The sequence below is a fragment of the Sturnus vulgaris genome, chromosome 19 (genome assembly GCF_052056855.1).
Source record: "Sturnus vulgaris isolate bStuVul1 chromosome 19, bStuVul1.hap1, whole genome shotgun sequence".
NCBI classification, from domain to species: Eukaryota; Metazoa; Chordata; class Aves; order Passeriformes; family Sturnidae; genus Sturnus; species Sturnus vulgaris.
The window spans coordinates 3,472,283-3,485,624 of record NC_142261.1 but is presented as its reverse complement, the minus strand read 5'-3'; the positions used below and the strand labels follow the sequence as shown (position 1 = coordinate 3,485,624).

The window sequence follows — 13,342 nt, the reverse complement described above, 5'->3', positions numbered from 1 at the left end:
ATCAGCGCACAGACATCACCTCCATCAATTCTGGATCCAAAGAAGACCAGAAAACCAGCAGAAACTGCTTTTATCCTTTTTAAAAGCTTGCCTGGATAAAGACTCCTGGCTGGACATCCCCAGGCTCCACAGCCAGAGCAGGTGAGATCCCCCTGCTTTGGGGTACCTGGATCAAACCCCCAGGAGCTGCATCCCCACATCCCCACATCCCTCCTTGTGCATGTCCAGCCTGCATGGATCCCCCCCAGCCACACCTGCATCCTCACAGGGATGTGCCCAGGGATACCAGAGTGATTCAGACACGGACAGCACAGAAGCTATTCCATAAAATTCCATTCTCTTACAAGGCAAAACAGGCAGCGAGCCTTGCAGGAGGAACTGAGTGATGGATCCAGCCTGGAGCAGCTCCATCCTGGCCCAGGCAGAGATCCATTCCCACATTCTGCAGGGATCCACAGAAACAACTGCTGGTTTGCCTCACCATCCTCCTCCTCCTCCTCCTCCTGGCCAGGGCAGCCCAGCTCGCCCAGCTCCGACCTCGGCTCCCTCCTCCCCATCTCATAATCACACTTGTGCAAAGCCTTTGCCGTACATAAGGAAGAGAGAAAACATCCTTGGAGAGCCTCACAATCAGACAATTTTTAAGATCATGGAGCATTAAACCATTCCCAATAGGGTTTACTAATCAAACAGCCAAATCCTTCATAACCAACCAATCCCTACAGAGCAATTAAATCCTTCCCCTTTAAAACACTTGGCACGCTGTCTGGGGAGAAAAAGAAAAATTTGCAAAATTCATTTGATAAATTAACCAGGGAAAAGAAAGAAGTGAATCAAGCTTTGTTCTTTTCATTTTTTTTAATTATGGAATTCACAATGCCTGAATAATGTTTAATAAGAACTATGAAAATTCCTAACAGTATTACAACACAACACAAAAGAATTAACCTGGTTACCGTGAAAAATTGCATATTTAATTAAGAACAGAGAGTTCAAAACTATCCAGAGATTTCAAAAGTACCGTTGCCTAAGGGGCTAAATTACACGCTCGCAGTGCTGCTAACAGGGCTGGAGCGCGCAGTCATTACCCAAGTGTCCCCATTAAGTGACAATGGGCAGATGACATCAAATTCATTTCAAAAGCAACAGGAATTGAAGCATTCGCTTGGGTAGTGGAAAGGAAAGCGACTATCCTGCTGGTATAAACCAGACCCCTTGTTGATAAAGGCAATAATTAAAGAATAATGTTAATTAGCTGCTTTTATTTGAAAGGAAAGTGCGGCGGCAGGAGACGCTGCCTCAGCGGCGTGTGCCGAGCGGAGCCGCTGGCCCGGGATGCCCGGACACGGGCTGGAGCCGTGCCAGGGCACAGCCCGGGCACCTGCCAGCCCTCAGCTCTGCCAGCAATGGGGCTGGCAGCATTTTGGGTGTGTTGGCATCAACAAGGCACAGCCCATCTCTGGTTCCAAAGGGAACCGGAGCAGCGCGGTCGCAGCGTCCCAGTCCATCCCAATCCCATCCCCAATCCCATCCCAATCCCATCCCATCAAATGTGGCAGCAGCAGCCACTGAAGGGGAGAGACCCCACAGACTTACAGAATCACGGGGTGTCCTGTGTTGGAAGGGACTCAAAAGCGTGCAGGACGGTCACCCCAACAATCCCCCCCTGGGAGTGTTGTCCAAACGCTCCTGGAGCTCTGGCATTCCCCAGGGAGCCTGTTCAGTGCCCCAGCACCCTCTGGGGGAAGAACCTTTCCCTGAAACCCAACCTAACCCTCCCTTGGATGGAGTTGAGCCCCACCATCCTGAGGGACGGCTACAGCACAGGGGTCCCCACCAGTTTTTCTCTTGGAGGGCACCATCCTCCACTCACCCCATCCCAGCTGCCCAGGGGGGCTTTTAGCCCAAATTGTGCCCCACAGAGCCCCCAGCTCCTCCCTCAGCCAAGAAACTGAGGGGACAAGAGGGGGAATAATGAGGCAGCTCCCAGGGATGCAGCAATGTTTGTGCAGCGCTCCCAGAGCCGCAGACGGAGGCAGCTCTCCCCGTCAGCGTGATTAATAAGGAATAAATGTCCTCTGCAGCCAGGCTGAGCAATAACACCCCGGCTCTGCTCCGTGCTTACAGCACACATTACAAGCCCTGCTGCCAGCACCAGGTAATACTTTATTATGTTATCCCCACAGAAGAAAACAAAGGATGCTCGAGGTCCTGACTTTGGTGTAAAACCACGGGAGCGTTACCAAAGGCAACAGCGGCGTGCTCGGAGCGGCTGACGCACGGCACAGCTCCCACCAGAGGAATATTTACCCGGGGTTCAAATTGGTTATTTACTTTTTTGGGAATCTGTGTTGCAGGAGGACTGGCTGGCACAGGCACACGCCGAGAGTTAAATATTAAATCGGCCCCACGCTCGCTTAAAGCACGGCAAAGTCAGTGCTCGGGGGGGGCTGGGGCAGCTTTGGGGAAATCACTCGGTGCTGCACCAAAGTAGTCAGAAAAATAATTAAACAGCAAGGCCATGTTAAAGAATAAAAGGCACCAAATCCATTTTAGGAGGAGGTGTTGGCACGTTCAGGGAAGCTCAGCTTTAAAAAGCCACCAATGGTAAAAATATTGAATATTGCCCCCAAAATCCTCACCCAGCACCAGAGCCAAGCCAGGAGAGGGGGAATCACAGTATAAAAGGGATGTCCAGCAAACCAGAGCCAGCACAGGGCCAAATCCTGCTTCCCAAATTGTGCTGTCTTGGAAAGACAGACCAAAAGCTGCAGGAAAACGTGCACCACCAAAAAAAAAAAAATAAAGGTAATTAAAGAAAACTCAGTCACAGATCCTGTTGCAACACACAGGAAAAAGTGTTACAAAAGGGGAAAACTTTTTAATAAAGTCTGCAAGTATATATTCTTCCTTTATCAACCTCAAGATTTATTGACCCAAGGAGCCATATTGACTGAATAAATCTTGATAATGACCCCAGCAGAAGTCAATACCTGCTTATTATCTCCCAAGTTGGGGAATTACATCTTTCGGTAATAGGAGCAGGATGGTACAAAATGTTCTGAGAAACTTCACCCTGGCTTTTGGGGGGGGAATGGATGTCTCTAATGTGCATTTTCTAATCCCAGAGGGAATGTGCTACACCAGGAGCTGCAGTGTGGGTTCTGTCTTTAGGTCAGGTGTGGGGGGAGCACGTACCCATGCCTTGCAAATCCTAAATAAATCCCATTTCAAGGCATGCCAAGGAGCAGGATGCTGCTGCTCACCTTCCCTCCCTGTGAACAATGGCCCTGTAATTTCAGTTTGCTGTGTTTTGTCGGCAGCTCCCAGGATAATTCCCTGAAATTTGGGATGTGGGAATTCCTGCAGCCAGGGATGTGACGCCAACACTCAAGGGAGGAGGGGAGAAGCACCACTGCTGTCCCTTGGGACATGCAGCCACCTCTGGGAACCCAAATGCACCGATTTTCTCCAGCCAGCAAAACCAGGAGTGGAAAGCCGGGGAGCAGAGGGGCCCCTGGAGCCCCTAAAACCCACAGGCAAGCAAAGCCTCCTGCATTTAAAAATGCTTTTTTGCCAACAGCCAACTTCCCATTCAGCAGAGAAAACAGGAGCCCTGGGACCAGCACGCACAACAATTTGCCTGTATTTTTATTCCAGGTCTCTGCAGACAGCAAGAAAAAATTAACTGAAGGGAGCAGCTCCTGTGCCAACATATGGAGGGAGGAGGCATCACGGGCTCCGCAGGCTCTGCTGAGGTTTCCGAGTTCAGCAAGTGCCTCCTGAAGGACTGGAGGGCCGGGAGTGCACTGCCTCCTAATCTGGTCATAAATAATAATTCACATCACCCAAGGCTTTAACATTCTGCTCCACCCGCGGCGCAGGAGCCGTGCCCAGCCCTGCCCAAGCCCCGGGGTGATGCTGCAGCCCTGGAGCAGCTCCCTGCTCCCCATCCCGCAGGGAATCGACACAAGAGGCACCCCACGACCCCCACCCCTCACTGCCGTCCCCATTTTCAGTGGGCACAGCAATCCAGAGCCCTCCACTCGGTCCCCACACCCCTCTCCAAGCTGGAACACCCACCCAGGCTGGGCTTGTGCCCATCCCTGCGCTACCACAAAAATCAAATTATCTTTCCATCCCTGTCCCCTAGCTGCCTCATGGTCACAATGCCTTTTTTCCCCCCCTGCTTCCAAGGCCACAGAGACAATCCACTAAACTGGATCAGGAGGCCAGCGTGTACATCTCTAATGGGCTGCAGCACGCACACAATTAATTAATGGATTTATTAATTAGGGAAGAAGTCACTCTCCAGGCTGGAATTGGGGTCACCAGTTTCTAAAGTGAGAACTGTGGTGCTAAAGATAAACTCTCATTTTCTGCAGCTCTTCTTGTCTGGCAGCATCTCAATTATTCAGCCAGAAAAAAAAAAATTAACAGAAAAAAGAAAAATCAGATTTCACTTCAGGAACTTCACAGTCTGACTTTCCGGCGCTGCTCAATACCGACCCTAGAGCAGGTGGGACCAGAAACACAGCCCATCTCCTCCTCCCTTCACACAAAAATTGGAAATACTAGAAATATCAGGTATTAGTGAAGAATTTGGGGGGTGGGATGGATTGTCACCTCAGGCTGTCCCAAGGAGGGAGCTGCAGTGGAGGCACAGATGTGGTCAATGACAGTGACATTCCAAGACACCTCAATCCTCCAAGACCAAGGTTTGAATTTGTTGAGGCTGGAGCATCAGCTACATTTCAGTGACCAGCTCAGCCGAGCCTCCTTGGGGGCAGCTGCACTTCCAGCTGCCATAGCCCTCGATCCCTAAGGACACAGAGCTCCTGGGTGAAGGACAGAAGCGTCACTTGTACAGCTCTGTAGGAGACAGCAGAGAATCCACCTGAGGAGTTCTGGTCGCTGGGAAGCTCCCAGGAGGAGCCCAGAAGCATCAGACAAGAGCCAAGCCAACCATGAGACAGACATCTGCCAGCCCCGGCCCCGGCCGTGCCGCTGCGCCCAAATTCAGATTAATTGTTCAAAGCAGATGATTCCGCAGCCAATGCTCCCCACGCCCCACTGCACCCGGAGCAGCTGGAGCCACTGGAAAGCACAAACTGCACTCCCAACCTCACAAGGCTTCTCAGCCAGCCCCGGGCACAGGCTGTGCTTCCACAAACCCGGAGATTTCAGCTTGGAAAGGGAAAAATGCCTCTGAGATGGGGGCACTCAGAGCCTCCTTGGGTGCAGTGATCACAGCCACCATCCCGCCCTCCAGCAGGGATGGAGATGGAAGGTGTTGGATGCTGGAGGAAACTGGAATGTCCCACCAGTCTCTCTATAAGAGCTTTAAAAGCCCAGAGCACCCAGGGCATTTGTGGAGGTGAAGCTCCCCCATTCACAGCCCCAAAAGCACCTCGGCCTCCCCCCAGGTTTATCCCGCTGCTCCACAGGAATGCAGTTAAGTGTATTAGTCCAAGATCCAGGAATTAAGCTCCAGCCAAGAGGACTGATAGCTTATTTACTGCTGTCGTCTATATAAAGCAGAATTTTGACACATTGTTAAATGATGCACATTTAGATAAGTCAAGCTGTCATATCATTTAATGGATGTCTAAACTCCCTCTGTAGCTGATATGTAAAATTTATGCACTTCAGAATATCATAAGGTTATAATATTTTAATCACATCCACAGTTGTGTGCATTTTTTTTTCCCCCTCTTTCTCCCCTAAACTTTAAACAGCAAAAACATTTCATCAAGCAGACCACGCTCCCAGGCTCCCGGCTCTCCACCATCCGGCAGAGCCGCCGAAGTTTCTGCCCAACTCCGGCACGCGGAGAGAGCATTTGCATTCCGGGAAATAAACCCAAGAACATTTTATTTGACGAGAACCAAAGGCTTGGAGCCGTGTAGCCAGAGCTCATCTGCATAATGAGATGTGAAGACATTTATAAAAGATGGCTCTAATCGCTCTCGCTCGCCGTTGTATTTATTACCCCAAATCAGCAGCTCGCAACTCTTGCCCATTTTTTTGCCGTTTTAACGCAGAACGGGTTGGATTAGAGCAGCATCCAGCACAAGGAGCATCCCATAAATCCATACAGTGCCAACCAGAACGCAATAAACCCCAAGCAAATTAAACCCCAAAAACCCCATGAAGGAATGAATCCCGCTCTGACTACCACACACAAGAAAGCTGTAAAAAAATACTGCATTAGTAATGTACACAATAAACCAATCTCATAACCCGGTGAAATACGTCTGGTATTATCTTTGATAGAATTTTATCTCTTCTCATTTCCGCGACTCTGGGCCGTAAAAGGGCTCAGCGCCGTTTCGATCCGAGCGCTGCCGAGTCGCACATTATCCCTGTGTTTTCCATATGCCCACCATTCATCAGGGCGGCTCAAACTCTGCCATTCCCGGCCAGCCCCAGGCCACCGGAGCTGCTCAGACACATCCATTAAAAAGGGGAAAAAAAAAAAAAAAAAAAAAAAAGGAGAAAGCTCTACGAAGAATATAAATGGATTGCTTGCCTTCCTCTTTTTTTTTTTTTTCCTTCCCCTTCTTGTTTTCTTTTTTTTTTTTTTTTTTTTTTAATGGAGGGCATTAGGCCAAGCTGGCACAAGGTCACCTTTCCCAACGTGATCCCGGCGAGGCGGCAGAACTGCTGCCTGGACAGAAGTCAATCCCCACTGCTCCATCTCCAGCTCCGCACCCAGCCACAGGCACCGGCCAGGCGGAACGGCGGGGAAGGAAGGAAAGAAGGAAGGAAGGAAGCAAGGAAGGAAGGAAGGAAGGAAGGAGAGCCGCCACCTCCCAGCCCACCTCTCCCTCCGGTAAAGTTCGCTCCCGACAGACCCACGGCGAAGTAGCTGCCAATATTTATCTTTAAATAAAGGTTCTGCGCGCACCCAGGAAAAGTCATTAGCGCGATTTAGCGAGGAACGCTTTTGTATCCGAAGCGCTTAGAGCCGTAATCCCTTCCCGGCCACAATGCCAGAACTGAGCAGTCATGGCAAACCCACCGGCCGCGGTACCTGCGGTACTTTTCGGGTCGCGTAGCGCAGATGCAGCACATAATCTGCTTAAAAGCCAAAATGTATTAAATTCTGGAACTGTTGATCCAGTACCGGAGCCCCATAAATCGCATTTCAATTTGTTTACTCCCATCCGAAGCACGCTGCATTTTAAACTCCGGAATATCCTACAGGGATAAACCCATTTAATATCCATGGAAATGCGCGTTTCGGTTGTTGTAGCGGCTCCAGGTTGGCTTTCATCCCATTATGTTGGGAGAGCCATTGTGTTAATTATCCACCTCCTATTTAAGGTGCGTATTTAAGGTCACAAACTGTCAGCAGCCCCTGGCAACCTTCCCCCGCACACGGTAACAAAGGACTTACCGGGAATTTCACAGACCGAGGGTACCACGGTGGGATACGGCGGCCGTGACCTGCCCGGAGCCACAAAGGAGCTGCCGCTCCCCCGCCGCATCCATCCCCGGTCCGAGCAGCACCGCCTGGTACCGACCGCCTTCCCGGCGCTCAGGGCTGGCCGAGCCCCCGCACCGGCCCCGCACACCGGCCCTGGATAACAATGGGAGGGCGGCGGGGCTCCGGGCAGCCCCGCTCCGCCATCCCCGCATCCATCACCGCAACCGCGCGGCTCTGCCCGCCCCGAGCGCGCCGGGGGATGCGGGGACCGAGCCGCCCCCGCTGCGGGCGGCGCCGGGGACACTTCGCAGCCCTCGGGCACCTGCGGCTCCGCTCGCCGGGCGGGGACCGCCAGAAACTTGGCGGGGCGGCGCGGGGGGGGCCGCGCTCCCCGCAACTTCATCCCGCGCAACTTCCCTCCCTCCTCTTCCTCCCTCCCTCCCTCCCGCCGGGGCGGAGCGGCGGCCGCCCCCCGGCCCTGCTGTCACCTCGGGGGCGGCGGGGCGGGGGCCGGGGCTCCATCGCGGCTCCATCGCCGCTAGCGCTGCTCCATGCTCTGCTCCAGGCTCCCGGGCGGGCGGCGCCGAACAAAGAGCGGCGGCGGCGGCGGGGATCAATTTCTGATACCTATCGATGGGGAAGGGCGGGCGGAGGGAGGGGGGCGGGCGCGGGGGGGAGAGGGAGGGAGGGAGGGACGGGGAGAAGAGGGTGGAGGGGGGGGAGTGATCCGGGCGGCCGCCCCCATCCCTCCCTCCCTCCCTCCCTCCCTCCCGCCCGCCGCCGCCGCCACCGACCTGGAGCCGGCGGGCATCAAACCGTGTCCGGTACCGACACATCGATCCCATGTCGGCGGCCATCTTGGGGGAGCCCGGTGGCGCGGAGGGGCGCGGAGAGGCGCGGAGGGATGGGGGGGCCGCCCCTCCGCCCGCCCGCCTCCACCGGGGCCGGCCCCGCCGCGCCCCGCAAGGAGGAGGGATGGGGCACCCTCCTGGAGCACCCCTGTCCCCCCCGGGGCCACCTCCGAGCATCGCCCCCCGCGGCTCCTGGACACCCCCCACCTCGTCCCCACCGCGGGTCTCAGTCCCGAAGTCCCCCAGGTGATGGATTTTTCCCGGTCTAATTATGGGGTTTTTTAGCTGGAAAAATCGCCAGCCGGAAGCAGCCGGTTAAACTTTTCCAGGTTTGTTTGGTTTTTTTTCCGCCCTAATCTGACTCTCCCAGCGCCTTTGACCTGCTGGGAATGGCTACAGTAAACACGCTCCCAGCGCTTCACAGCCTGAAACCCCCTAAATTCACAAATACTCAGAATTCAGGCTGGTTTACGTCTGTATTTTTAAATTTCTCAATGGCTCTGAAGAATCCAACCAACTTCAGCAGAGGAACAGAGCCCACTCGGCAGCATCTGGGCACTGACAACACCTGTCCCAGAAATTCCCTCTCTGCTTCCCCACCAAAAAAACCCCAAAAACCTTTATGTTTTCTACACCAAGTTGCCCCATAGCCTATTGTACTGGCCACACCAACATCCAAGGGGCTTGGAGAATTAATTCCCAATCCCCTGGGGAAGTGGTACCTCTCAGCACAGCCGTGCCATGTTTGTGCTGGAGGGACCCCAGCCCCACTGGCCACGACTCAATTTTGAGCAGAGGAGAACGGAGCTGCCCCTCAGGTGCATTTTGCAGGCGGGGATTTGCAGACCAAGCAAGTGCAGAGGTTTAATATCCCTGCCAAGGAGCAGGGAACATCCCAGGCTGTCGTGCAGGCTTGTGCACATCTCTGCTCCTGGAGGAGCCTGGGGGTTCCTGCCAAAGCTGTGACAACTCCACACCCCAGCACGGGCAAACACTGCCCACCACCACCCCATGGAGGGAGTCCCAAAGTGTTCCCAGGGGCTGCTTTGCCTCCCAAACTGCGATGATGAGGGCAGGATGTTCATTGCTATCCCTCTCCCTTTGTCTTATTGCTCCCTTTGGATCCCCGTGCTCAGAAGGGCTGGAGGGAGATGGGCAGCATGGACACCAGCAGACCCAGAAGTGCTGCTGCAGTGGTCACTTGTCCTTCACTGCTCCTAAACCTCTCCTTGCTGCAGCAAATCTTGCAGTGCTGGAGCCTCTCTCTGCACGTGGCTGGGGAGGAAGCAGCCCCTCACTGCCCAGGAATCACCTGCTGCTGGTCCCTGCGTTTTGCAGGGCTCTTGGAATTCCACCAAAAAGCACGTTTTGAGTTCAGAAGACACCGAAGAAAAGGGACACCCTTCAAAGTGCAGCCTGCCCTGCAGGTGCTTGCGATTGTCACAGGGACAGAGCTGCTCCTGGGCCAGGAAAATTGTCCTGAAGGGTGAGGCAGACACCCAAAGTGACCTTGGCCCCACACTGTAGCACAAACAGCCAGGAAATTATCTTGTTCTTCTCATCTCTTCCACTCAGAGAAACTCAGAGCCGCTCACAATCCCACAATTGCAAAACGCCTCAGGCAGAAGAACAAGTGAACAGAAAAATCAAAGTTCAAAGAAAGATTTGCAGGAGCCGAGGCAGTTTGTGTCAGAGAGAGCCTGGATATTCCTGTGAGCCCTTCACCAGCATCTTCCCCACCTTCAGAGCTGGCTGAAAAGGGGAAAATCCTTCCCATGGCAAATCCTTCTTATGATCCTGCAAGAAACGCATTGCCTGGCACCAGGGAACCCCAGATGAAAATCCTGACCTGAAATCCCAACTCTGGTGACATCAGCAGCAAATTCCATGGATGCTCTGAGACCCCAACCATGAGTGCCCAGGTGCTGCTCCTGCTTGGGGGCACACAGGTCAAAGCCTCCAACTTTGCTCTGGCAACCCAAGTGCTATAAATAGATTCCCTTATCCCCCAAATCATAAAAATCAGGGAGTGGAAACCGCTGGGAGTCATTGAGATTTGTAATGAGATTGGGGCTGCTGGTGGTGCCAGGAAGCTGCTTCACCTCTGGCTTAATGAGGCTGTAATTAGCCAGGGGTGGGAGCAGAGGCTGTGCAAGGGGAGATCCCACGTGGGAATTCATTTCCACACCTCCCTCAGGGCCACGGGGAGGTTTGCTCCTAGATGGATCAGTAAACCCAGGTGGGATGAGTGGTTTTGCTGGGGGGAGAGCTGGTTCCTCTCCATGCCAGCAGCAAGGATTTCCCAATCTGTTTGTGACCAAGGTGCTCCTGGGATCTGCGGGACTGGTCCCAGGCAGGGATCTTCTCCCTGCTCCCACCAAGCTGATCTCACCCCCATAAATCACTGCCCTGCTCTGCTGCCCAGGGAACACAGGAGCCTGCTCATAAATCAGGAATAAAACTAACTTGGCATCTTTGGTGAGCAAATTAAATTGTGGGCTTTGGAGGAATGTTTCTGTTTGGCCAAATCATTAATAAATCAATGGGAGCTGCGAGGAAGAGGAGAGGGGCTGCACCCTGTGCCACCTGGAGGGACAGAGACCTGCAGGGTGGCACAAACCAGCCGTGTCCCCTGTGTCCCCTCGGGCCCTGGAGCACCCCGAGCACAGCAGGGGGACCCTGGTGCTGCCATCCCCTTGCACAGAGGGCTCACCCACCCCGGGGAGCACTGCAAGGCTCAGGTTAATAAATCAGTTTGTCTCCAGCCCCGTTTGCTTTGTGTGCCTGACAATAGCCCGTTGTAAATGGCAGCCCCTTGCCTCCTCTCCTGAAAGGCTTTTAATTAAAATATGGAAGGGGCTTTTCTGTGTACTTTAACAAAAAAAAAAAAAAAAAAAAAAAAAAAAAAGGATTTCAGCACACTCTCGATCCAGGCGTTAATTTATTCCTGCCTTCCTGCCTGTTTGTGATCCATGGAACTGCTTTGTGTGGTGATCTGGCCCCATTAGGCATTAGGGTGATGCTGGCAGTGAGAGCTGCTGCTGGTGACCCAGTGCTGCTGGGGAGCTTGCCCGGTCACCTTGTCCCAAGGATGGGCAGAGGGACACCGGGAGCCTCACCATGGGACAGCAGTGCCGTCAGAGAATGTGTGAGGCCCTGGGGCTGCCCAGGAGCTCAGGCCCAGCTGCAGGCCTGGGCACATCCCTCATGGACACCCTGACACTGCTGCAGAGCTCTGTGCCCATCCCCTGCAGGGGAAGGCAGTGCAGCCCCTGTCAGCTGTCCCCCAGCAGGTTTGGTCCTGGGGTCCCTGAAGCTCTGGCAGAGGTCCTGCTGCCCTCCCTGTGCCCCCAGTGCTGGGGTTTTGTCTCCTCCAACGGGAAGAGACAAAGCCAGGTCCATCCCAGGGCTCTGCCTGGTCTCTGCCAGCTGAGGGATGCAGGATTCTCCCTCCACAGCAGTGAGGTACAAGTGAGGTTCCTTCCGACCCAAACCGTTCTCTGGTTCTGTGACAGCACAGGATCCCATTACCACAGGTGATGGAGCTTCATGACCATGTCACTCTCCCTACAGCCCTTCTTCCCTCTCCCTTTGCTCCACTCCCCTCTGCTTCTTCTCCTCCTGCTCTCTCCCTCCATCCCTTCTTCCTCATCCCATTCCATCCCTCTCCCCCCATCCCATTCCATCCCTCTCCCCCCATCCCATTCCATCCCTTTTCCCCTATCCCTTTTCCCCATCCCATTCCATCCCTTTCCCCTCATCCCATCCCATCCCTCTCCTCTCCTCTCCCGCTCCCTCCGGGACCGAGCAGCGCCCGCTACAACGTCGCCACCTGGCGGCCACGGCGGGAGCTGCAGCGCGTCCCCGCTGGCCCGGTCGGAGACACGGGGGGGACACGGGGGGACACGGGGGGACACAACCGGTCACGGTGAGGGGACGCAAGGGGGGCACAGGAGTGCGGATGAGGCACCTCGGGGGTGTGACAGCTCCCCGCGGTGCCCGCGGGACATCGCTGAGCTGTGCCCGGCCTCAGCCCTCGCTGCCCCCCGGTACCCCAGGATGTGCGGGGACGGTGCCCGAGCCTCTCCACCGGCCGCCCTTCTGCCTCGGGTACTTATTGCACGCACATTTCCCCTACAATTAGCACATCCTCTTTAATTAATTTTCCTCTTTCTTTGCTTCGCCCAAATAATCTCAGTCCCGGCGCCGTTGGCGACCTTCCGGAGGATAACGCTGCTATTTATGGCTTCCCCTTCCCGGCCACCTCCCCCCGGGACCGCATCCTGTTCTCAGTGCAGGGCACAGCCCCGGAACAGGCCAGAGCTCAGGAATTGTCTGTCCTCGTCCCCATCCTCGGGCCAGCCACTCCCCGGCTCTGCTTGGCAGGTGGCAGCTCTTGCCCAAATTCCTGAGCTGGGCAAATCCTTCCAGCCATAACCACGGTGCTACAACTTTCCAAGGGAAGACAGAGCTGAATCAGGAAAAGCTGCAGCATCAAATCTGTCTGGAATAAGCTGTTACACATGGAAACCTTCTGAACACTGAGGGAGAGGGATAAAACACTCTGAAATCTCCTGAGGATGCTGCCAGCGGGAAGGAGCTGTGGGGACAGTGTGGTGGACAAGGGAAGGACGTCCCCAAAACCTCTCACAATGGCAACTGAGGCACAGGGATGTGACAGAGGGCACAGAAAACAGCTGTGGCAGAGATGAATTTCAGCCACCAGCCAGCACCAGGGTCACCCTCAATTCGAGCATCAGGGATGGGGTGACCACCTCTGGCAGCTTCCAACTGCAGCTCCCAGCAGCACAGGAATCTATCTTTCTACCTTTAATATGCTTCCCCCCTTTAAAATAATCATTACCAATAAACAAATATAGCAGCCAGTGTATATAAGCATCAAATTAAGTAGCTACATGCATTTGTTATATTTGATATAGCCTTGTTAACTGGAAATTCCCAGGTTTGGAATATGTATTGATTTCAGCAAACATATATTACTTTACTGTAAGTACCCACAGCCATTGTAGTTAATATACAACAGTTTAATTTAAAATGC

The 13,342-nt window shown here is 54.0% G+C and overlaps 1 protein-coding gene across 8 annotated transcripts in view; it reads right to left on the bottom strand.

Moving 5' to 3' along the window:
• CUX2 (cut like homeobox 2) overlaps nucleotides 1-8,328 on the bottom strand; it is a 62,873-nt gene extending 54,545 nt beyond the window's left edge. For 2 of the 8 annotated variants that reach the window (XM_088176005.1, XM_088176011.1), the window contains exon 1: nucleotides 8,227-8,328. In XM_088176005.1, the coding sequence (XP_088032131.1) occupies nucleotides 8,227-8,289 (63 nt within the window). In that variant the 5' untranslated portion in view covers nucleotides 8,290-8,328. Of the gene's footprint in view, nucleotides 1-7,402; nucleotides 7,485-7,920; nucleotides 8,088-8,226 lie in introns of those variants that run through there. The other 6 variants (XM_088176002.1, XM_088176009.1, XM_088176007.1 and 3 more) reach the window with 6 other exon arrangements.
• Between the last annotated feature and the right edge of the window lie 5,014 nt (nucleotides 8,329-13,342).